The 25,869-nt window shown below is 44.2% G+C and overlaps 1 protein-coding gene across 3 annotated transcripts in view; it reads left to right on the forward strand.

The window, feature by feature from the left end:
• The window catches only part of dhrsx (dehydrogenase/reductase (SDR family) X-linked), a 365,248-nt gene extending 340,494 nt beyond the window's left edge, over positions 1 to 24,754 (forward strand). For all 3 annotated transcript variants that reach the window (XM_072262658.1, XM_072262659.1, XM_072262660.1), the window contains one exon: positions 23,453 to 24,754. In XM_072262658.1, coding sequence (XP_072118759.1) covers positions 23,453 to 23,650 — 198 coding nt within the window. In that variant the 3' untranslated portion in view covers positions 23,651 to 24,754. The remainder of the gene's footprint in view (positions 1 to 23,452) is intronic.
• Positions 24,755 to 25,869: the final 1,115 nt, after the last annotated feature.

Genomic DNA, 25,869 nt, shown 5'->3' on the forward strand with positions numbered 1-25,869 from the left:
AGACCTCCAGACTCGCCAGCTTTGGTATTCGACCAAGTCAGAACACATTCTTTCAAGGCTTCAATAACAAATTCAAAACCAACTGAGAGTGATAAATGAGATCCAATTCCACCTTATTGGATGTGTACATTTTAAAATTGATCTGAACTCGGACTGTCCCGCAATCATTTTGATTCTTCACCTTTTCCACCAGCAAACGTTTAAAATCCCAACTCTGTCAAAACCAGAAGATTCTACAATCAGTGGCCATATTATTAGGTACATGGTGTACTTAATAAAGTGGCCACTGAGTATAATGTTCATGGTCTTCTGGTGCTGTAACCCATCTACTTCAAGGTTCTGGAGCAGTTATTGCCCAGCGGCCATTGGCCTCGTGGACACACTTCACTTGCCTCAGTGCTGAAAGCGATCTGCAACTGTGAACTCTCTTTCGGAGACCCTGCAGTTCATGTTCCATGTATTTTTATTAACTTTTGTTTTGCTATTTGCACAATTTGCCCTCTTTTGCAATTGGATATGTGGTGGTGCATTCAGAGATGTCCTTCTGCACACCACCGTTATAACATATGGTTATTTGAGTTATTGTCACCTTCCCGTCAACTTGAACCAGTCTGGCCATTCTCTTGTGACGTCTCTCATTAACAATGGATTATCGCCCACAGAACTGCTGCTCACTGGGTGTTATTTTTTTTGCTTTTCACCATTCTCTGTAAACTCTTTGACTTGTGCATGAAAATCTCTGGAGATCAGCAATTTCTGAGATACCCAAACCATCCCATCTGGCATCAACAATCATTCCATGGTCAAAGTCACTGAAATCACATTTTTTCCCCATGCTGGTGTTTGGTCTGAACAACAAGTGAACCTCTTGACCATGTCCACGTGCTTTAATTGAGTTGCTGCCACATGATTGGCAGATTAGATATTTGCATTAATGAGCAGGTGTATTTAGCTGACCAATCATAGCCACAGTGGTGATACTAATGCGCATCTGCAGAGGTTCAGTCTTTCAATCCTCTTTGAGATTTTTTTATTCAAGCCTGGATAGGAGCCTAGAAAGCCTCCTGGTGTGTTTGGAGGTCTTGTTTACAAAGTTGGACCTCCCATTTCAGTCAGAAATTCCCCAGAGCCTCAGCCATTCCAGATAAAATCCAATGAGTTGTGAACCTTGATGGAGAGAGATGATGGCAAGTAAAACTTATGAGTATAAGTCATGCTATTCAATTGCATTGATGCTCGGGTCATGTGCCATAGATACAGGTATCGTCCAATCACACAGCCAGCATTAGTGCGGCGGTACCTAATCCATCTTGAGCACAAGACGAGTGCGAGCTTTGAGGTAGTAATGCATGCGGTGTTTCAGATGTGACTGATAAATGAGCTTCACTTCACGATTATTATTTATGACATGATCTACGCACCTTGTGTGGATCTGCCTTGACAGATTACGCTAGCTGTGAGCCATCCCGTCTTAGCTGTTTGAAAGCAGGAATCTGATCTGCAGCATCTTTCTGGAGAGTTCAAGTCACGCAGGCCTCTGAAACATATAAATAATTTTAATGTCACCTTTCCTTTGCCAAAGTCCTTTGTAAAATGGCTTACTATCAAGTGAAGACACATGAAATAAGTTCAAAGGTAATGCGTGATTAACTGCGTCATAGCTGGTGATTCAGAGATTTCTGTCCTAAAAGCGCACTGTGCAAGGATATCATGACCTTGGGGATTTTGTGCTAGTCAATTTTCAAAAATTATTTCTCCTTTTATTTGACAGAACATAATTCTTATTTCTAAACCAGCTCATAACATAGGCGTTAATTTAAACCCCAACCAGCTACCATAACAGATAAGCTGACCATTTATCTTATTTTCTGTTTGTAAGACCTAGATGTGTGTCCACTAGCTGCTGGGTTTTCAAAGCAGCAATAGATATATAGACTATAATTTATAACTTGTTTGTACTTGCACTGAAAGATCTGTTGCTATGCTGCCTGTTCTCTCTGATGCACGCATAAATGGCATTGTAAACACAACAGATTCTGCAGATGCTGGAAATCCAGAGGAACACACACAAAATGCTGGAGGAACTCAGCAGGTCAAGCAGCGTCTATGGAAATGAATAAACAGTCAACATTTCGGTCCGAGACCTTCCATCAGTATATTTTGATATACTTTAGATGTTCATTATAGAGGTTGAAAAGAATAAATTTGCATCCATTTAACGCCTTTCAGGATTAGAACATAGAACAATACCTTTCAGGCCCTTCAGCCCACAATGTTCATAGTCATAGTCATAGTCATACTTTATTGATCCCGAGGGAAATTGGTTTTCGTTAGTTGCACCATAAATAATTAAATAGTAATAAAACCATAAATAGTTACATAGTAATATGTAAATTATGGCAGGAAATAAGTCCAGCACCAGCCTATTGGCTCAGGGTGTCTGACCCTCCAAGGGAGGAGTTGTAAAGTTTGATGGCCACAGGCAGGAATGTCTTCCTATGACGTTCTGTGCTGCATCTCGGTGGAATGAGTCTCTGGCTGAATGTTGTGCCAACCTTTTAATCTACCCTAAAATCAATCTAATCCTTCCATCATTTTTCTGCCATCTGTGTGTTTATAAGCATTTCTTAAATACTTCTAATGTATCTGCCTCTAACACCTCCCTTGGCAGGTCTTTCCACACACCCATCACTCTCTGTGTAAAAAAAAATCCACCCTTCACATCCCCTCTATACTTTTCTCCAATAACCTTAAAATTATGTATCAAAGCATTATCAACCTTTAAAAACCTTTTAGCATCTACTATTGGTATTGTTTTAATCTTGTAGTGAGCTATAGAGAAAACCTTTTGTATTGATGCAATCCAGATGACTCATTCCATGTACAAATACCTGTCCAATACTGTAAGAAAATATAACAGAGTGCAGAATATAATGTTACAGTTGCAAACACAAGAAATTCATTCTGCAGATGCTGGAAATCCAGAGCAACGCACACAAAATGCTGGAGGAACTCAGTAGGTCAGGCAGCATCTCTGGAGAGGAATAAACAGTTGATATTTCCGGCCAAAACCCTTCATCAGTCTGGCTTCAGTGTAGGCATACAGTACATCGAAGAGACTTCACGATAGAGCATCAAACCATAAACAGACGAGATTCTGCAGATGCTGGAAATCTATGGCAACATGCACAAAAATGCTGGAGGAACTGAGCAGGTCAGGCAGCATCTCTGGAGAGGAATAAAGAGCTGATGTTTCGGGATGAATCCCCTTCATCAGTCTGGCTTCAGGGTAGGTACATAGTCCCTCGAAAAGACTTCATAATAGTACAGCAAGTCATAAACAAAAGAGATCCTGCAGGTGCTAGGAATCCAGAGCAAAACACACAAAATGCTGGTGGAACTCAGCAGGTCAGGCAGCATCTATGAAGTGGAATAAACACTCAAGCATTTTGGGTGGAGACCCTTCATCCGGACTGATACAGCAGGTAGGCAAATGAAGTGCAAGGGCTACAGTTAGTGCATCGATAACAACTAAGTGATCTGATTACGTTCTTAGAGGTCCAATTTTTATAGGTCATAAAAAGCATCCTACCCCATTGTATCACAGCTGTACCCAAGGCTACGAGAAATTGCAGAGAGTTGTGAACCCAGCTCAGTCCATCACACAAACCAATTTCCCCTCCATGGACTCCATCTACACTTTCCACTGCCTTTGGAGAGCAGCCAGTGTAATGAAGGACTGCCTCCCGCCCCGGTCATTCTCTCTTTCCTCCTGTCCTGTCATGCTGAAGGTATAAAACCACACAAGTGAGGCTGCATGCCCACACACAAAGGCAGAACCATATTTAGATTCAAGATTCGAGATTCAAAAAACTTTATTGTCATACTAACCATACATCAGTTCTGCAGGGCAGAATGAGACAGCGTTTCTCAGGGGCAGTGCAATCATAACATAACAAACGCAACACTAAATAATAAACATAACAATAAATAGTAAAACACAACAGCCACATGTCAGTTAAAATCAGTTATATGTGTCCAGTACAAGTTAAAAGTGTCCAAAGCAGAGTCAGGTAGAGCAGCTATTTAGCAGTCTGACTGCCTGTGGGAGGAAGCTGTTTAACATAGAAACATAGAAACATAGAAAATAGGTGCAGGAGTAGGCCATTTGGCCCTTCGAGCCTGCACCGCCATTTATTATGATCATGGCTGATCATCCAACTCAGAACCCCGCCCCAGCCTTCCCTCCATACCCCCTGACCCCCGTAGCCACAAGGGCCATATCTAACTCCCTCTTAAATATAGCCAATGAACTGGCCTCAACTGTTTCCTGTGGCAGAGAATTCCACAGATTCACCACTCTTTGTGTGAAGGAATTTTTCCTAATCTCGGTCCTAAAAGGCTTCCCCTTTATCCTCAAACTGTGACCCCTCGTTCTGGACTTCCCCAACATTGGGAACAATCTTCCTGCATCCAGCCTGTCCAATCCCTTTAGGATTTTATACATTTCAATCAGATCCCCCGTCAATCTTCTAAATTCCAACGAGTACAAGCCCAGTTCATCCAGTCTTTCTTCATATGAAAGTTCTGCCATCCCAGGAATCAATCTGGTGAACCTTCTTTGTACTCCCTCTGTGGCAAGGATGTCTTTCCTCAGATTAGGGGACCAAAACTGCACACAATACTCCAGGTGTGGTCTCACCAAGGCCTTGTACAACTGCAGTAGTACCTCCCTGCTCCTGTACTCGAATCCTCTCGCTATAAATGCCAGCATACCATTTCCCTTTTTCACCGCCTGCTGTACCTGCATGCCCACTTTCAATGATGGGTGTATAATGACACCTAGGTCTCGTTGCACCTCCCCTTTTCCTAATCGGCCACCATTCAGATAATAATCTGTTTTCCTATTTTTGCCACCAAAGTGGATAACTTCACATTTATCCACATTAAATTGCATCTGCCATGAATTTGCCCACTCACCCAACCTATCCAAGTCACTCTGCATCCTCTTAGCATCCTCCTCACAGCTAACACTGCCACCCAGCTTCGTGTTATCCACAAACTTGGAGATGCTGCATTTAATTCCCTCATCCAAGTCATTAATATATATTGTAAACAACTGGGGTCCCAGCACTGAGCCTTGCGGTACCCCACTACTCACTGCCTGCCATTCTGAAAAGGTCCCGTTTATTCCCACTCTTTGCTTCCTGTCTGCTAGCCAATTCTCTATCCACATCAATACCTTACCCCCAATACCGTGTGTTTTAAGTTTGCACACTAATCTCCTGTGTGAAACCTTGTCAAAAGCCTTTTGAAAATCCAAATATACCACATCCACTGGTTCTCCCCTATCCACTCTACTAGTTACATCCTCAAAAAATTCTGAGATTCATCAGACATGATTTTCCTTTCACAAATCCATGCTGACTTTGTCCGATGATTTCACCGCTTTCCAAATATGCTGTTATCACATCTTTGATAACTGACTCCAGCAGCTTCCCCACCACTGACGTTAGGCTAACCGGTCTATAATTCCCCGGTTTCTCTCTCCCTCCTTTTTTAAAAAGTGGGGTTACATTAGCCACCCTCCAATCCTCAGGAACTAGTCCAGAATCTAACGAGTTTTGAAAAATTATCACTAATGCATCCACTATTTCTTGGGCTACTTCCTTAAGCACTCTGGGATGCAGACCATCTGGCCCTGGGGATTTGTCTGCCTTTAATCCCTTCAATTTACCTAACACCACTTCCCCACTAACATGTATTTCGCTCAGTTCCTCCATCTCACTGGACCCTCTGTCCCCTACTATTTCTGGAAGATTATTTATGTCCTCCTTAGAGAAGACAGAACCAAAGTAATTATTCAATTGGTCTGCCATGTCCTTGCTCCCCATAATCAATTCACCTGTTTCTGTCTGTAGGGGACCTACATTTGTCTTTACCAGTCTTTTCCTTTTTACATATCTATAAAAGCTTTTACAGTCAGTTTTTATGTTCCCTGCCAGTTTTCTCTCATAATCTTTTTTCCCCTTCCTAATTAAGCCCTTTGTCCTCCTCTGCTGAACTCTGAATTTCTTCCAGTCCTCAGGTGAGCCACTTTTTCTGGCTAATTTGTATGCTTCTTCTTTGGAATTGATACTATCCCTAATTTCTCTTGTCAGCCACGGGTGCACTACCTTCCTTGATTTATTCTTTTGCCAAACTGGGATGAACATTTGTTGCAGTTCATCCATGCAATCTTTAAATGCTTGACATTGCATATCCACCGTCAATCCTTTAAGTGTCATTTGCCAGTCTATCTTAGCTAATTCACGTCTCATACCTTCAAAGTTACCCCTCTTTAAGTTCAGAACCTTTGTTTCTGAATTAACTATGTCACTCTCCATCTTAATGAAGAATTCCACCATATTATGGTCACTCTTACCCAAGGGGCCTCTTACGACAAGATTGCTAATTAACCCTTCCTCATTGCTCAAAACCCAGTCCAGAATAGCCTGCTCTCTCGTTAGTTCCTCGACATGTTGGTTCAAAAAACCATCCCGCATACATTCCAAAAAATCCTCTTCCTCAGCACCTTTGCCAATTTGGTTCACCCAATCTACATGTATTGAAGTCACCCATTATAACTGCTGTTCCTTTATTGCACACATTTCTAATTTCCTGTTTAATACCATCTCCGACCTCCCTACTACTGTTAGGTGGCCTGTACACAACTCCCACCAGAGTTTTCTGCTCCTTAGTGTTATGCAGCTCTACCCATATCGATTCCACATCTTCCCGGCTTATGTCCTTCCTTTCTATTGCATTAATCTCCTCTTTAACCAGCAACGCCACCCCACCTCCTTTTCTTTCATGTCTATCCCTCCTGAATATTGAATATCCCTGAACGTTGAGCTCCCATCCTTGGTCACCCTGGAGCCATGTCTCTGTGATCCCAACTATATCATAATCATTAATAACAATCTGCACTTTCAATTCATCCACCTTGTTACGAATGCTCCCTGCATTGACACACAAAGCCTTCAGGCGCTCTTTTACAACTCTCTTAGACCTTATACAATTATGTTGAAAAGTGGCCCTTTTTAATGCTTGCCCTGGATTTGCCGGCCTGCCACTTTTACTTTTCTCCTTACTACTTTTTGCTTCTACCCTCACTTTACACCCCTCTGTCTCTCTGCACTCGTTCCCATCCCCCTGTTGTGAACTAACCTCCTCTCGCCTAGCCTCTTTAATTTGATTCCCACCCCCCAACCATTCTAGTTTAAAGTCACCTCAGTAGCCCTCGCTAATCTCCCTGTCAGGATATTGGTCCCCCTAGGATTCAAGTGTAACCCGTCCTTTTTGTACAGGTCACGCCTGCGTCAAAAGAGGTCCCAATGATCCAAAAACTTGAATCCCTGCCCCCTGCTCCAATCCTTCAGCCACGCATTTATCCTCCACCTCATCGCATTCCTACTCTCACTGTCGCGTGGCACAGGCAGTAATCCCGAGATTACTACCTTTGCGGTCCTTTTTCTCAACTCCCGTCCTAGCTCCCTATATTCTCCTTTCAGGACCTCATCCCTTTTCCTACCTATGTCATCGGTACCTATATGTACCACGACCTCTGGCTCCTCACCCTCCCACTTCAGGATATCTTGAACACGATCAGAAATATCCCGGACCCTGGCACCAGGGAGGCAAACTACCATCCGGGTCTCTGGACTGCGTCCACAGAATCGCCTATCTGACCCCCTTACTATCGAGTCCCCTATCACAACTGCCCTCCTCTTCCTTTCCCTACCCTTCTGAGCTACAGGGCCAGACTGTGTGCCGGAGGCACGGCCACTGTCGCTTCCCCCGGGTAAGCTGTCCCCCCCAACAGTACTCAAACAGGAGTACCTATTGTTAAGGGGCACAGCCACCGGGGTACTCTCTATTACCTGACTCTTCCCCTTCCCCCTCCTAACCGTGACCCACTTGTCTGCCTCCCGTGGCCCCGGTGTGACCACCTGCCTCCTCTTCTCTATCAACTCCTCACTCTCCCTGACCAGACGAAGGTCATCGAGCTGCAGCTCCAGTTCCATAACGCGGTCCCTTAGGAGCTGCATCTCGATGCACTTGGCGCAGATGTAGACGTCCGGGAGGCTTGGAGACTCCAGGGCCTCCCACATCCGACACCAAGAACAGCAAACTGCCCTCACACTCATACTGCCCCTCCCCTCAAATAACAACAGAAAATGAATACCAAACCTTCCTCGCCTCGCCCGTTTCCGCCTAAGCCCATTGAGCCGAAGCCCTTAAGTCTTCACTCTGCTCCCAGCTCACTCCACAGCCCGCAAACTATGCTGCCCGCTGTATGAGGCTCTGTTCCTTTTAAATCTGCCGCGCTGCACCGCTCGACGTCACACGCCTGCGCAGTCCCGCCTCTCAGAACGCCGTTGGAGAAAAAAAAATGAAAATTTCAAAAATGTCTTTCTCGGCACTCCCGCTCCGACTCTCAGACTTGCTTCTTCGAATCAAACCCAAAGCAAGATTTCTGCCCTTTTAAATCTGCCGCGCTGCACTGCCCGACGTCACACGCCTGCGCAGTCCCGCCTCTCTGAACGCCGTTAGTAGCCTTGTGGTTTTAGTTTTCATGCTCCTGTAACGTTTGCCTGATGGCAGAAGAACGAACAGTTCATGGAGAGGGTGTGAGGGTCTTTAATGATGTACCGTGTCTTCTGGAGGCATCGACTCTGAAAGAGGTCTTGGACAGAAGGTAGGGAGACCCCAATAACCTTCTCTGCTCCCCTAACCACCCTCTGCAAGGCTTTTTTGTCGACAGCACTGCAGCTGGAGTACCAGGTATACAGCAGGAACAGACCCTTCCAGCTTCAGCTGTGAGAGTTCTGAACACCCGGCTACCACCCAGTAAAAATTATTTATGACAGCGCCAGTAGCATTATACTGTTGTATGTCAGATACGTACTTTATGTCAACTTGTACATCTACAGAATATTTTTTATTATCTGTCAAGATTATTGTGTTAATGTGTATGTGTTATATATACTGTGCTTTGCACCTTGATCCCAGAGGAACATTGTTTCATTTAGCTGTATACATGTGTACAGTTGACTGACAATAAATCTGCACTATTCCTCTGCTTACGATGGATTTCAACGCATTACTACAACTGAAAGGAGGTCCCATGGCAATAACTTACGGATCTGCTTAAAGTCCTTCAGTTCTGGCTATTTAAATAAAGTGAACACTTGCGTCATCCACCCACAGCTTTGCATTTCAAGTATCAAGGATGAAGGATCAACTTTATTCACCATGTAACTGTACATTTACATGCATTAGTAACTTGCTGTGGTGTTTTGGTCAGGGCGCGACATGCAACAGGAAGCAACGACATTCAACAATTATAAAGAATAAAAGAATTATATAAAAATAAAATTAGAGATTAATGTACGGATATGGAATAAAATGTACATAAATACATAAATACCAGCATAAAAGTCTTAGGAACATATATATGGGTAGGGTGCCTAAGACTTTTACACAGTACTGTAATAATTTTATGTATTGCACTGTACAGCAGCCACAAAAAAAACTAATGACATATGTGAGTGATGATAAACCTGATTCAGATATGGGTCTGTATTGTGGACTGAGAGAGGGAAGGGGGCAGGGAGAGCACATGGTTGGGAAAAGGGGAAGGGTGAGGGGAGGGAGCAGGAAACACCAGAGAGGCAATCTGTAATGATCAATAAACTAATTGTTTGGAATCAGGTGAACTTGCCTGATGTCTCCAGGCTGGTGTGCACCTGCACCACCCACCACCCTTGGCACTCCTTCTCTGCCACCTGTCCCACACCCCTCCCACGGTGTTCCACCCTTGCCATTCTCATCATCCTTTGCTCCCGTCAGATTTCCAAACTCACTCTCCACTCCACATTGGCAAGTACAGTACTGTGTATAGGTCTGAGGCACCCTATATACATGCCGAAGACTTTTGCACAGTTCTGTACTTACAAGGTAAGGACAGGAAAGGAAAGGTACGTCGCATCCGGAGTTTCTCCGGTTAGCGGACGATTTCCCTCCACTCCTCTCTGACGTAGTGGGGAACCGTGTACGAGGCAAGTTACAGCAGTGGTTTGCCATTGCCTTCTGCCGGGTGAGCTTCCAAAGAGATCACCAGCTGGTAACCCAGCACGGATGGAAAGCGTGCAGGGGAGCTGGCTGGATTCGAACTCGGGACCTTTCGTCCCAAAGTCCGACACTGATGCCACTGCGCCACCAGCCGGGTCTTACAAGGTAAACAGCATTAAAAAAGTGGTTTCAAGTGTTTGCAGTGCAGTGAAATGAGTAATACATAGAGGGGTTGGGGGCTAACTAGAATGGTTGATCAGACTAATCGCCTGGGGGATGAAACTTTTAAGATGGTGTGAAGCTTTTGATTTAATAACCCTATAGTGGTTTCCAGATGGCTTTGAAGATTTATAAAACTGTTTCATCTCAAACTCCAGTTTCTTGTGAAGTTGTGCTTAAAACTGATCCTTAATTGAAGGCATTTCAGGTCTAACACATAAAAAATATTGCTATTTTGAATATTGTGCTTTCCCTCATTGCCCACCCACTCACCTTTCCCCTCACCTGGCTTCACTCATCACCTGCTAGCGTGTGTTCCTTCCCTCCCCCCCCACCTTATTCTGGCTTCTGCCCTGCTGCCTTTTCAGTCCAGATGATGGGTCTCAGCCTATTCGTTTCCATAGATGCTGCCTGACCTGCTGAGTTCCTCCAGCATTGTGTGTGTGTTGCTCAAGATTTCCAGCACCTGCAGAACCTCCAATGTTTGTGCATTAAGTATCCTGGGTTGGGCTTTATCTCAGCTAACAATCATTGGGCTGTTAATTTTGTCTCCTGACATTTTGTTGTATTAAAGGGTGAATATCAGGAAGGGAGTGCAATGGACATCTGAAACTCTGCAGTTCATTTACCACTAATGATCCAAGGTAAATTTGTACCTTCTCTATGAGGGAACACATACCAGTCCTCATCGAGACATCAGAAGTGGAAAGGGTGAGCAATTTCAATACCTGGGTGTCAACATCTCTGAGGTGGGCCCAGCATATTGATGCAGTTACAAAGCAAGCATGATACTTCTGGCTCCTCGAGCCTGCCGCCCAGCAACCCCCCAATTTAAACAACACACACAAAATGCTGGAGGAACTCAGCAGGCCAGGCAGCATCAATGGAAAAAAAGTACAGTCGACGTTTCGGGCCGAATCCCTTCAGCAGGACTGGAGAGAAAAGTCTGAGGAGTAGATTTGAACGGTAGGGGGTGAGGAGAGAGAAGCACCAGTCGATAGGTGAAACTTGGAGGGGGAGGGATGAAGCAAAGAGCTAGGAAGTTGTTTGGTGATAGAGACAGAAGGCCATGGAAGAAAGAAGAAAGGGGTGGGGGGACGAGAAGCACCAGAGGGAGGCGATGGGCGGGCAAGGAGATAACATGAGAGAGGGACAAGGAGATGGGAATTGGTGAAGGGGGTGGGGTGGAGGCATTACTGGATCGAGAAATCGATGTTCATGCCATCAGGTTGGAGGTTACCCACATGGAAATGCCATCGGGTTGGAGGTTACCCAACCTGATGGCATGAGCATCAATTTCTCAAACTTCCAGTAATGCCTCCTCTACCCCCCCCACCTTCACCATTTCTCATCCCCATGTCCCTCTCTCATGTTATCTTTTTGCCCCTCCATCACGTCCCTCTGGTGCTCCTCCTCCACCCCCCTTCCTTCTTTCTTCCATGGCTTCTGTCTCTTTCACCAATCAGCTTCCTAGCTCTTTGCTTTGTCCCTCCCCCTTCCAAGTTTCACCTATCGCCTGGCGTTTCTCTCTCCCCTCCCCCCCACCTTTCAAGTTTACCCCTCTGCTTTTTTTCTCCAGTCCTGCAGAAGGGTTTCAGCCCGAAACGTCAACTGTACTCCTTTCCTAGATGCTGCCTGGCCTGCTGAGTTCCTCCAGCATTTTGTGTGTGTTGCTCAGATTTCCAGCATCTGCAGATTTTCTATTGTTTGTGATAGTCAGTTTAATCCTAGCCTAATCATGGGACAATTAACCCACCAACTGGCACATCTTTGGACTGTGGGAGGAAACCAGAGCACCTGGAGGAAACACTCACGATCATGGGGAGAACATACAAACACTTTACTGGCAGTGGTGGGAACTGAACTCGAGTCGCTGGTTCAGTAAAGCACTGTGCTAACCACTACACTGTGAGTGATGCCTCAAAAAGGCAGTATCCACCATTAAGGACCCCCACCACCTAGGCCCTCTTCTCATTGCTACCATCAGGAGGGAGATACAGGAGCCTGAAGGCACACACTCCACAATTCAGGAACAGCTTCTTCCCCTCTGCCGTTAGATTCCTGAATGGACATTGAATCCATGAACACTACATCACTACTTTTTTTTCTTTCTTTTTGCACAACTTATTTATTTTAACTATTTTAATATATGCATATATACTTGGGTGTCAGGTCACTTGTCTGAGTGCTACTGGTACCATGTAACCCAGTACTACCCATCGCATGGTCAGGTGGTCGGCGACTAAACCAGCTCCCCCACTGGGCTCGCCTGGTGAGGAGGGTGGCTAGACACCCTGCAGGACGAGAAACAAGACCTGTCAAAGGGCGGATGAACCCTCTCGTAGGGTCAACGGCCATCTAGCAAACACGTGCAGTGAAGCGCGGAAAGGGCATCCCTTGCATCGAAGCTTGGTCTGGCCACTCACTGCAGCAGAACTTCCCCCAGCCGTCTTGGACCCCACCATGCTGCTGGATCTGGGAGGGGATGTCGAGAGGGTGGGTCTGGACCTGTGCAACCCCCTACTCACCTAAGATCCATTCACGCACACGCTGTTCCTTTCTGAGGAATGGGTTATTCTCACAAACCCCACTAACTGACTGAAAGGAACCATCGTCATCCTATGGGATGGATAGCCAGAGAGAGGGATATACTTCTTACTGTGATTAACAGTTTTTATCATTACGTATTGCGATGTACTGCTGCTGCATAACAACAAATTTCACAGCATAGCTCAGTGATATTGAACCTGATTTCGATATTGATCAATTTAACACATTAGACTTTGTCCTGGTGGTTTAGGGGTAAAGATTTTCACTTGGTAGATAGAACCATAGAACCATAGAACACTACAGCACAGAAAACAGGCCATTCAGCCCTTCTAGTTTGTGCCAAAATATTATTCCACTAGTTCCATTGACCTGCATCCAGTCCATAACCCTCCAGACCTCTCCCATCCATGTACCTATCCAATGTATTCTTAAAACTTGAGAGTGAGCCCACATTTACGACGTCAGATGGCAGCTCGTTCCACACTCCCACCAGTCTCTGAGTGAAGAAGTTCCCCCTAGTGTTCCCCCTAAACCTTTCCCCTTTCACTCTAAAGCCATGTTCTCTCATATTTATAAGGATCATAAGGAATGCATATTGGGAAGCTTCATTCTTCTGCTTGAGACCTTTATGGGTACATTGCTTGTGGGTGGCCTTCCTTGCATGGATCTGCTCCAGGTGCTTCGGCTTGCTCACACATCCAAAGACATGGTTGGTTGGTTCATTGGTTAATTAGCCACTATAAATTGCCCTAGCATAATATTGAGTGGTAGAATGTGATGGGACGTGATGGGAACACCAAGGTGAGAATACAAAATGGGTTTGTGTAGGATTTGAAACAAAATAAAATCTGTAGATGCTGGAAATCCAAAGCAACACACACAAAACGTTTGAGGAACTCAGCAGGCCGGTCAGTACCTATGGAAAAGAGTAAACACTCTACATTTTGGGCCGAGATCCTTCACCAGGATTGAATACACGGTATATTGTGAGCAGTTTTGGGCCCCTTATCTAAGAAAGGATGTGCTAACATTGCAGAGGGTCCAAAGGAGGTTTACAAGAATGATTCTGGGAATGAAGGGGTTATGTTTGAGGAACATTTAATACTTCTGGGCCTGTACTTTGTGAAGTTTAGAAGAATGATGGGAGACCTCATTGAAACCTACTGAATATTGAATGGTCTAGATCAGGGGTGGGCAAGCTTTTACATTCCATGCGTCAGTTTTTTCACGCACGAGTTCTATATTAACATATTTTTACAAGAATTGAATGGAGGTACAAGAGTTGTATGGCGCATCTGAACTCGTGTGAAAAAATTGATGCATGGAATGTAAAAGTTTGGCCACCCCTGTTCTAGATAGAGTGGACATGGAGAGAATATTTCCTCAGTAAGTGTGACACCATTATTCTATGACTCCAGCCAGAAGGGCAATAAATAAGGGGATGGATCAAGGAGGAGGTACTGGAGCCTGAAGACACACAGTCAATGTTTCAGGAACATCTTCTTCCCCTCCACCGTCAGATTTCTTCATGGGAAATGAATAGCCTCAGTATTTTGCACTACTTTTTTAATTTAATTTTTTAATATGTATTTATTATTGTAATTTATAGTTTTATTGTTATATATTACAATGTTGGGTGGCAGGATGGGGCTGCATCTCTTCCAAAGGAGGTGTAAGGCACACCTTCCCTCCACTAGCCTGCAGGTCATCCAGGCAAGGTATAGCACCTGCTTAGCACCCCCCCCCCCCCGGATCAGGGTCACGTGAAGCCATGGGAGCAGGTGGTGGATGGTCGTATGAGCAGCTGGTGCATATCACAACTCCTGGTTATGCAATCACTGACGGCAAGCAGACAATCTCTGAAGAGTATTTTATGATGGCTGGGGTCACCTGTCTTGTAAAAACACTTTCCAGTAGAAGGCTGTGGCAAACCACTTCTGTAGAAAAATTTGCCAAGAACAATCATGGCCATGAGACTATGATTGCCTTTGTCATACGACACAGCACATGATGATGATTGCATAAGACTCATGCAATGTACTGCTGCTGCAAAGCAACATATTCCATGACACATATCAGTGATATTAAACCTGATTCTGATTCTGGACTTGATGGGAAAACGGCCCGAATCTATGTCATCACAAATCGGAGAATGCAAGATAAGAACTCTTATCCATTCAAAGAAAAATTCAAAGAGATGTCAGGTAATGTTGCAGCTCTATAAAACCCCAGTAAGACCACACTTTTGTGTTCAGTTCTGGTCACTTCATTAAGGGAAAGATGTGGGAACTTTGGAGAGGATGCAGGGGAGACTTACCCTGGATGCAGTCTGGACTACAGGGCATGTCTCATGAGTCTTATGTACCTTGAACAAGCTGGGGCTTTTCTCTCTGGAGCAAAAGAGGATGAGAGGTGACTTCACTGAGGTGTACAAAATGATAAGAGGTGTAGATTAAGTGGATAGTCAGGGACATTTTACCCCTAATACGAGGGGGCATAATTTTTGGGTGATTAGAGGAAGGTTGAATGGCAGAGGTACGTTTTTACAGAGAAAGTGGTGGGTGCATGGAACATGTTGCTGAGGGTGGTAGTACAGACAGGTATGCTAAGGACATTTATGAATCTTTTAGGTACGCACATAGATGGTGGAAAAATGGGGGTCTATGTGGGACGGAAAGGTTAGATTGATCTTGGAGTAGGTTAAGAGGTTGGCACAACACTGTGAGTGAAGTGCTTGTACTGTAAAGTTCTATGTTCAATTAAAAGAAATTTTAACATGACTTGAACCTCCGGGATGCAAGTGTGCGAAAGAGGAATCATTCTTTATTTTAAATGAATTATAGTATGTCAGAGATTGGTATTCTAAGAAAATATAACCACTGTAACCAACCAAGTAAGTTTGAGAGGATAGATATAGTTAAATAATTTCTCCCAGCATCTCAAGGTGGCTCCCTTATAAAGAATTATTTCCATAAACACAAGAAATTCTGCAGATGCTGGAAATGTTTATAAGTGCACACAAAGTTCTGGGAGCAGCTCAGCAAACCGGGCAGCGTCTATGGAGGGGAATAAACTGTCAACATTTCTGGCCGAGAGCCTTCATCAGGACTGGTGGGGAAGAGGGGGAGAAGCCAGATTAAGAAGGATGGGGAAGGGGAAGGAAGTGAGGTCAGCTGAGAAGATCATCACGGTCTCTCTTCCCGCCATCACAGACATTTACACCACACGCTGCATCCGCAAAGCAAACAGCATTATGAAGGACCCCACGCACCCCTCATACAAACTCTTCTCCCTCCTGCCATCTGGCAAAAGACACCGAAGCATTCGGGCTCTCACGACCAGACTATGTGACAATTTCTTCCCCCAAGCCATCAGACTCCTCAATACCCAGAGCTTGGCTTGACACCAACCTACTGCCCTCTACTGTGCCTATTGTCTTGTTTATTGTTTATTATTATTTATTGTTGTGCCTGCACTGTTTTGTGCACTTTATGCAGTCCTGTATAGGACTGTAGTCTAGTGTAGTTTTTGTGTTTTTTCTTACGTAGTTCAGTGTAGTTTTTGTATTTGTTTCATGTAGCACCATGATCCTGGAAAACGTTGTCTCATTTTTACTATGTTCTGTACGGTGGAAATGACAATAAGAAGTGACTTGACTTGAGTACACCTGGCAGGTGAAGGGTGAGAGCAGGTGAGGGGCAAGGCGGGTGGGTGGAGGAGGGAGTATGAAGCAAGAGGCTGGAAAGGGATAGATGGAAGAGATAAAGGACTGAAGAAGAAAAAAGACGCAATTATTTTGTTGTGCACTGATTGTTGTTTTCTTTGGAAAAAGCAATTGTCATTTGCAATAATGGATCAAGTCAGCAGCTGCAACATATTGACCATATAATTGGATATCAGTGAAGCTGACTGAGGGATAAATGCTCTCCAAGGCTCTAGGGATAACCCCTCTGTTATTTCATTCAAGTGATGCCCTGACTCTTTATTGTGCGTCAGGCAAACAATGCGTGGTAATATGCAACTGCTGAAAACTTAGTTATTGTTTTAAACATTTTCTCAATTATCCTTTCAGAAACAAACTGTTACCTACAAATATAATTATTTTGTCCCTGTCAATATCTATTTAAATTTTTTTTCTCTTTGTCTGACTCATTCCCAGCAGGCATATATCGAAAGTCTATCACAGCGACCTTTATTTGACTATGAACTGAAGGAATAAAATGGATTTCTAATTGGGTAGAAGTGAATTGTTTTTAAGGATCTGAAGCCTGATCTTTCAGTATCTCGCCAAAGCTGAAATGTATTAGCATCCAAATCCATGATATTGCAAGAATAAACGTATTTCAGAAGTTGTTCTTGGGCTGTAAAGGTGGATGGTTCAGAATTGTGAATGGCCCCGCACAAATGTAAGTCCTTATTTTATCAATGCAAGAAAATAAGAACAAGAGTGAGGCACTCAGAGCCTGAGGCCAACCCTGCCATTCAACATCTTCATGGCTAATTTGTTGGAGGGCTCATCTCCTCCTCTCTGCTAGATTGGTAATTCAAAGTTCAAAGTTCAAATTTATTATCAAAGTATTATACATTCGGTTTTTAGGAACCTCCTGTACCTAATAAAGTGGCCACTGAGTGTATGTTCAAGGTCTTCTGCTGCTGTAGCCCACCCACTTTGAGGTTCAACATGTCCTGCATTCAGAGATGCTCTTCTGCACATCACTGTTGTAATGTTATTTGAGATCCTGTCGCCTTCCTGTCAGTTTGAACCAGTCTGGCCATACCCATCTAACCTCTCTCATTAACAAGGCTGCTTCACCCACAGCACTGCCACTTGCTGGATGCCTTTTGTTTTTTGCACCATTCTTTGTAAATTCTGGAGAGTACTGTGCGCGAAAATTCCAGGAGATCTGCAGTTTTTGAGATACTCAAATCACCCGATCTGACACCAAAAATAATTCCACAGTCAAAGTCACATTTCTTCCTCATTCTAATGTTTGGTCTGAACAACAGCTGAATCTCTTGACTATTTCTGCGTTTTTATGCATTAAGTTGCAGCTACGTGATTGGCTGATTAGATATTTGCATTAACAAGCAGATGTACAGTATGTTCACATTTATTTAAGTTTGATTACTGACATTTGCATATGTGACTGTTCTGCTAATTATTGATTGCTCATGACTATTTGCACTATTATGTTGTAAATTGATGGTTGCTATTGTGTTGTCTGTTCTGGTATTGTCCTGTGTTTTATGCTTGGCACTGAACCACAATCACGCAATGGCAATAAGGTGATTCTGATCCAGACAGATCATTCTTTATATCAGTACGTTGAGGTGGTACAAAATTAAAAAAGACAGAATGCAGAATGTGGTGTAACAGTGACAGATAAGGTGCAATCCAGGCAGATGAGTGAATGCCTAGAAAGACTTACTGTACTTTCCCAAACCAAAAGCCGTGGATGAACCAGGAGGTACGTCATCTGCTGAAGGCTAGATCAAGTCCGGCAACCCAGGCCTGCACCAGAAGACCAGGTATGATTTGCGGAGGGCTATTTCAAGGGCGAAGGGACAATTTTGAACGAGATTGGAGGCGATATCAGATGCACGGCAACTCTAGCAGGGACTGCAAGACATTACTTCCTACAAAGCGAAACCCAATAGCACGAATGGCAGCGATGCTTCACTACCAGATGAACTCAATGCCTTCTATGCACACTTTGAAAGGGAGAACACAACTACAGCTGTGAAGATCTCTGCTGCACCTGATGACCCTGTGATCGCTGTCTCAGAGGCCAATGTTAGGCTGTCTTTAAAGAGAGTGAACCCTCGCAAGGCAGAAGGTCCCAATGGAGTACCTGGTAAGGCTCTGAAAACCTGTGCCAACCATCTAGCGGGAGTATTCAAGGACAATTTCAACCTCTCACTGCTACGGGCAGAAGTTCCAGTGCCAAAGAAGAATAATGTGGGCTACCTTAACGACTATCGCCCGGTAGCACTCACATCAACAGTGATGAAATGCTTTGAGAGGTTGGTCATGACTAGACTGAACTCCTGCCTCAGCAAGGACCTGGACCCATTGCAATTTGCCTATCGTCACAATAGGTCAACGGCAGACGCAATCACAGTGGCTCTTCACACGACTTTAGACCACCTAAACAACACAAACACCTGCGTCAGGATACTGTTCATCAACTATAGCTCAGCATCTAATATCATCATTCCTACAATCCTGATTGAGAAGTTGCAGAACCTAGGCCTCTGTATCTCCTTCTGTAATTGGATCCTCGACTTCCTAACTGGAAGACCACAGACTGTGCAGATTGATAATAACATATCCTCTTCGCTGATGATCAACACTGGCACACCTCAGGGGTGTGTGCTTAGCCCACTGCTCTACTCTCTGTATAACACATGACTGTGTGGCTAGGCATAGCTCAAATACGATCTACAAATTTGCTGACGATACAACTATTGTTGGTAGAATCTCAGGTGGTGATGAGAGGGCGTACAGGAGTGAGATATGCCAACTAGTAGAATGGTGTCACAGCAACAACCTGGCACTCAATGTCAGTAAGACGAAAGAGCTGATTGTGGACTTCAGGAAGGGTAAGACGAAGGAACACATACCAATCCTCATAGAGGGATCAGAAGTGGAGAGAGTGAGCAGCTTCAAGTTCCTGGGTGTCAAGATCTCTGAGAATCTAACCTGGTCCCAACACATTGATGCAGTCATAAAGAAGGCAAGACAGCAGCTATACTTTATTAGGAGTTTGAAGCGATTTGTCATGTCAACAAATACACTCAAAAACTTCTATAGTTGACCCGTGGAGAGCATTCTGACGGGCTGCATCACTGTCTGGTATGGAGGGGCTACTGCACAGGACTGAAAGAAGCTGCAGAAGTTTGTAACTTAGTCAGCTCCATCTTGGGCACTAGCCTACAACGTACTCAGGACACCTTTAGGGAACAGTGTCTCAGAATGGCAGCATCCATTGGTAAAGACCTCCAGCACCCAGGGCATGCCCTTTTCTCACTGTTACCGTCAGATAGGAGATACAGAAGCCTGAAGGTACACACTCAGCGATTCAGAAACAGCTTCTTCCCTTCTGCCATCCGATTCCTGAATGGACTTTGAAGCTTTGGACACTACCTCACTTTTTTAATATAAGGTATTACTGTTTTGCACATTTTTAAAAAATCTATTCAATATACATAATTGATTTACTTGTTTATTTATTATGTTTTATTTTTATTATTTTCTCTCTCTGCTAGATTATGTATTTCATTGAACTGCTGCTGCTAAGTTAACAAATTTCGTGTCACATGCCGGTGATAATAAACCTGATTCTGATTCTGACAATAACATTTAAGGGCTATGATATGGAAGATTGAGAGTTCCAGAGAACATCTTTATTATATGAGGTCCGATCCAGAGTCCAGATAGAAGCTGTCCATGAGCCTGAAAGCACACGTTCTCAGTTTTATACCTTGTGTTCATTGGGAAGCTGCACTGTACTGTTAGACAGAGACTGCCCGACCATGGGTATTTGTGTCCTGGAAAGGGACTTCTGCTTCTCCTGGGCCTGAATGAAGCCATGAGTAGGTTTAAAATTCAAACTCATTCAGCCTTCCAGAGGCCTTGGTTTGGTTTAATGGCGGAATTCACAGCTTAATGGAACATGGATAAGAAAGTAAGATGTCTGCCCCTTTGAGCTTGCTCTGCCATTCAATAAGATCATGGCAGATCTGGTTGTGAACTCAGCTCCACTGTTACATAAAGCCAACTGTAAAACCTGGCTTTTGACAAACCCAAAGTTCAAAGATCAAATAAAACTTATTATCAAAGTACATATATGACACAATATACACCCTTCAGATTCAATTTCTTCAGGAAATACAAGAAACAAAATAGAATCAATGAAAAACTACTCTCAAAAGGATGGACAACAACCAATGTACAAAAGACAACAGACTGTGCAAATACAAAACAACATAATAATGATAAATTAAAAAGCGTTAAATATCAAGAAAATGAGTGTCGAGTCCTCAAAAGAGAGTCCATCAGTGGTGGGAACATTTCAGTGATGGGGTAAGTAAAACTGAGTGAAGTTATCCCCTCTGGTTCAAGAGCCTGATGGTTATGGGGTGGTAACTGTTTCTGAACCCAGTGGTTAGGTCCTGAGCATCTTGTACCTTCGAGAGCGTGGCCTGGATAGATGGGAAACCCTGATGATGGATTTGATTTTCCTGTGACAACGCTCCCTGTAGACAGCTTGCTGTACTGATTTCATTAGGTATCTTGTTTATTGAGAAGTATCAGAATGCATCTCGTAATACCTATATGGGCTTCGAGATAGGATGTGCTTTATGGAGAAATTTAGTTGAATGTTGTATTCTAATATCATTATAATTCTGTACCAATTAATACCCACCATCCATATCCTAAGACACTTACTGTGCTAATGATTCTATATAAATGTAAATTAATGTTATTAAGTACTCAGATATTAATACTCTAAGTTGAAATGCCAAGACTCTTCATAGGACTGGAAAGGAAGGGGTAAGAAGCTGGGGGGTGGGGAAGGAGTACAAGCTGGCAGGTGATAGGTGAAACCAAGTGAGGGGGAGGGGAGATGAAGTAAGAAGCTGGGAGTTGATAAGTGGAAAAAGTAAAGGACAGAAGAAGGGATCTGATAGAAGAGGACAGTGAACTATTGGAGAGAGTAAGTAGGAGGATGTGTGCTCTTTGACTCTATGTCTTTATTTCCATTTGCCCGGACAATGAGCCTTAAACAGTCGAAGTCCAAAATAAATGGAATCACTAGAAAAGTGTAAGGATGAAGCAAGAAAAAGAGGTGGAATAGTCATAGTTTAACAGAACATGGAAACAGGCCTTTACGTCCAACTCATCCATGCTAAATAAGGTACCCACCAAGCTGGGTCCATTTGCCCGCATTTGGCCCATATTGCCACTTATCCACATACTAAACCCTTCCTGTCCATCTGCTAAACCTTTCCTGTCCATCTTAAACCCTTCCTGTCCATCTGCTAAACCCTTCCTATCCACGTACTAGACCTTTCCTGTCCATGTGCTAAACCCTTCCTGTCCACATACTAAACCCTTCCTGTCCACGTACTAAACCCTTCCTGTCCATCTGCTAAACCCTTCCTTTCCACGTGCTAAACTCCTCCTGTCCACGTGCTAAACCCTTCCTGTCCATCTGCTAAACCCTTCCTTTCCATGTGCTAAACCCTTCCTGTCCATCTGCTAAACCCTTCCTTTCCACGTGCTAAACTCTTCCTGTCCACGTGCTAAACCCTTCCTGTCCATCTGCTAAACCCTTCCTTTCCACGTGCTAAACCCTTCCTGTCCACGTGCTAAACCCTTCCTGTCCACATACTAAACCCTTCCTGTCCACGTACTAAACCCTTCCTGTCCATCTGCTAAACCCTTCCTTTCCACGTGCTAAACTCCTCCTGTCCATCTGCTAAACCCTTCCTTTCCACGTGCTAAACTCTTCCTTTCCACGTGCTAAACTCCTCCTGTCCACGTGCTAAACTCCTCCTGTCCATCTGCTAAACCCTTCCTTTTCACGTGCTAAACCCTTCCTGTCCATCTGCTAAACCCTTCCTTTCCATGTGCTAAACCCTTCCTGTCCATCTGCTAAACCCTTCCTTTCCATGTGCTAAACTCTTCCTGTCCACGTGCTAAACCCTTCCTGTCCATCTGCTAAACCCTTCCTTTCCACGTGCTAAACCCTTCCTGTCCACGGGCTAAACCCTTCCTGTCCATCTGCTAAACCCTTCCTTTCCACGTGCTAAACTCCTCCTGTCCACGTGCTAAACCCTTCCTGTCCATCTGCTAAACCCTTCCTTTTCACGTGCTAAACCCTTCCTGTCCATCTGCTAAACCCTTCCTGTCCATGTGCTAAACCCTCCTGTCCATCTGCTGAACCCTTCCTGTCCATGTACTGGAAAAGGAATGGATAAAGAAAGGAGGTGAATTAGAGGTAGATCAAGCCCAGAATGTGATGCACTAGGAAAAATATTGTTAATATCAGCCATGATGATATGTCAGAGCAGACTCAATGGGCCAAATTGCCTAATTCTGCTCCTATGTCTTATGGACTGATTAAGATAGAGAAGAAAATAGTCAGGAAGGTAAGAAAAAAATTCGTGAATTTTAAAATTCTGCAACCATTTGCTACTTCATGTAATTTCAATTCTTCTTCACCAGGTTGAGTGGTCTAACAGGAAAATGCTGTAAATCACAGTGTTTAAGTCCCTAATGCCATTAATCACCAACCCTAACTTCTTCTAGGGGATTTAATCAACGTGTGGTATCATTATGAAACTTACAGGCAGATAAGTGAAGAATTTTAGTTTCTTCTTAAAGTTAAAAGCACAGCAAAGAGCAGTCTAGCTTGAAGCAATTTACAATTCCTGGGCATATTTTCCTTTATGAAATCTACTCAGTAATACTAATGAGAGGCTAAAAAGCTTCACCCCTATTTTGTCCGCAGGCCGATAAATTCACTTTCACGGTTTTTGTTCCCCTTTCCTTCTGCAGACTCCGAGCCAGGGGGCCTCCACTGTGATATACACGGCAGTCTCACCCAGCTTAGAAGGCTCTGGAGGTTTCTATCTCGTCAATGGCCGGAAGATGAAATCAGCAGACATTTCGTACAATGAAGATCTCCAGAGAGAACTTTGGAACCTGAGCTGCAAGTTGGTTGGGATTCTGGAGGCATGCAATAAGGCCTCTTGAAGGACAGAGGCCTCTGCTCCTCAGAGACCCTGTGTTTTCCTTCTTGAAGGGCAGGTGGCAAGAATTACAAATCAATTGTGGGAATATTCCTGCTTAATTTTTTTTATAATCATGAATAATTAATAAAATTCCTCACAAGGTTAACACTCATTAAGTATCCAAAACCACAGAGTTCAGTTGTTTACATCTATCCAAAGCAATGACATACTGTAGTTAACATACGGTGTCACCAAATGTACTGAGGTTTGGACAATGGAATAGCAACGTAGGCATGAATTTTGTCACTGCCACGTTCTGGTATTTAGTTATCACACGCAGAAGTTGCTCACGGTTATAGAATTACTTGCTAAGGGTTTCCCTTCTCCAGAATCCACTACTTCTGATGAGCTGATCTTCTCGTAAGTAATTGCTTATCTAATAGCTTGAAGTGGTCCATTGAGCCTATGCAACCTTTTCCGTATTAAACTTCCGTCATTGCAGCAGGATCTCCCAGTGGCCACACATTTTAATTCCACATCCCATTCCCATTCTGACATGTCTATCCACGGCCTCCTCTACTGTAAAGATGAAGCCACACTCAGGTTGGAGGAACAACACCTTATATTCCGTCTGGGTAGCCTCCAACCTGATGGCATGAAAAGCTAATGCCCCACCTCCTCCTCGTACCCCATCTGTTATTTATTTTTATACACACATTCTTTCTCTCACTCTCCTTTTTCTCCCTCTGTCCCTCTGAATATACCCCTTGCCCATCCTCTGGGTCCCCCTCCCACTTTCTTCCCGGACCTCCTGTCCCATGATCCTCTCGTATCCCTTTTGCCAATCACCTGTCCAGCTCTTGGCTCCATCCCTCCCCCTCCTGTCTTCTCCTATCATTTTGGATCTCCCCCTCCCCCTCCAACTTTCAAATCCCTTACTCACTCTTCCTTCAGTTAGTCCTGACGAAGGGTCTCAGCCTGAAACGTTGACTGTACCTCTTCCTACAGATGCTGCCTGGCCTGCTGCATTCACCAGCAACTTTTATGTGTGTTGCTTGAATTTCCAGCATCTGCAGAATTCCTGTTGTTTCCATCATTACTGATGGTCACAATCTTTTTTTATATACGGAATAAATAAATAAATAAAGAAAGAAAGAAAGAAAGAAAGGCATCCGTTAGTCTTGCGAGACCATGGATCTGCACCTGGAAAGCCTTCACACTCCAGGGCGCAGGCCTGTGCAAGGTTGTATGGAAGACAGGCAATTGCCCATGTTGCAAGTCTCCCCTCTCCACGACACCAATGTTGTCCAAGGGAAGGGCATTAGGACCCATACAGCTTGGCACCAGTGTCGTCACAGAGCACTGTGTGATTAAGTGCCTTGCTCAAGGACACGACACGTTGCCTCGGCTGGGGCTCGAACTCACAACCTTCAGAAAGCAAGTCGAATGCCTTAACCACCTGGCCACGTGCCCACACTTTCACGGAATAGGAAAGTCTAAATCTAGAGGGCAAAGGGTTAATGTAAGATGAGATGGATTTAAAGGGGGCCTGAAAAGAATTTTTTTCACACACAAGGTGGTGTGTAAATGGAATGAACTGCCAGAGAAAGTGGTAGCAGGTGGGTACAATTACAACATTTAAAGTTTAAAGTACATTTATTATCAAAACATGTATAAATTATACAATCTTGAGATTTGTCTGCTTACAGGCAGCCACAGAAGAAGAAACCGGAAAGCACTCAATTAAAAAAGATGAACACCCAATGCAGAGAGAGAGAAAAAAGACATAAATCGTACAAACAGTAAAAGCAAGTAACAGCAGTGAGAGCAAAAGTGAGTCCATAGACCCGAAGCCTGGAACAGGCCCATAGCCTCGGCCTCAGTTCATCACACAGCGAGGCAAATCGTCGCAGAGCTCGCCGACACAAAGCCCATAGCAGTCGAAGCAGGGCATAGCCTCAGCGCCGAGGAAAGTGGAGAAGAACCAGCCCCAACCCTCACCCCTGGTCCCAACAACCTGCCTTTTCCATCCATCTGGCCTATCGTTCAAATTGCCCAAACACCAGGTCACTTCCCCCCCTCCCCACACTCAGGGACATTTGGGCATATATGTGGATGGACAGAGTTTAATGGGACAGAGACCAATTGCAGGGAAATGGGATAAGACAAATTACCATCGAAAGAGTTGGGCCAAAGGACCTTTTGTGACTCCATGACGTGCCATCTACTGGATATGCAAAA

This window comes from Mobula birostris, chromosome 7 (assembly GCF_030028105.1).
Source record: "Mobula birostris isolate sMobBir1 chromosome 7, sMobBir1.hap1, whole genome shotgun sequence".
Lineage (NCBI taxonomy): Eukaryota > Metazoa > Chordata > Chondrichthyes > Myliobatiformes > Myliobatidae > Mobula > Mobula birostris.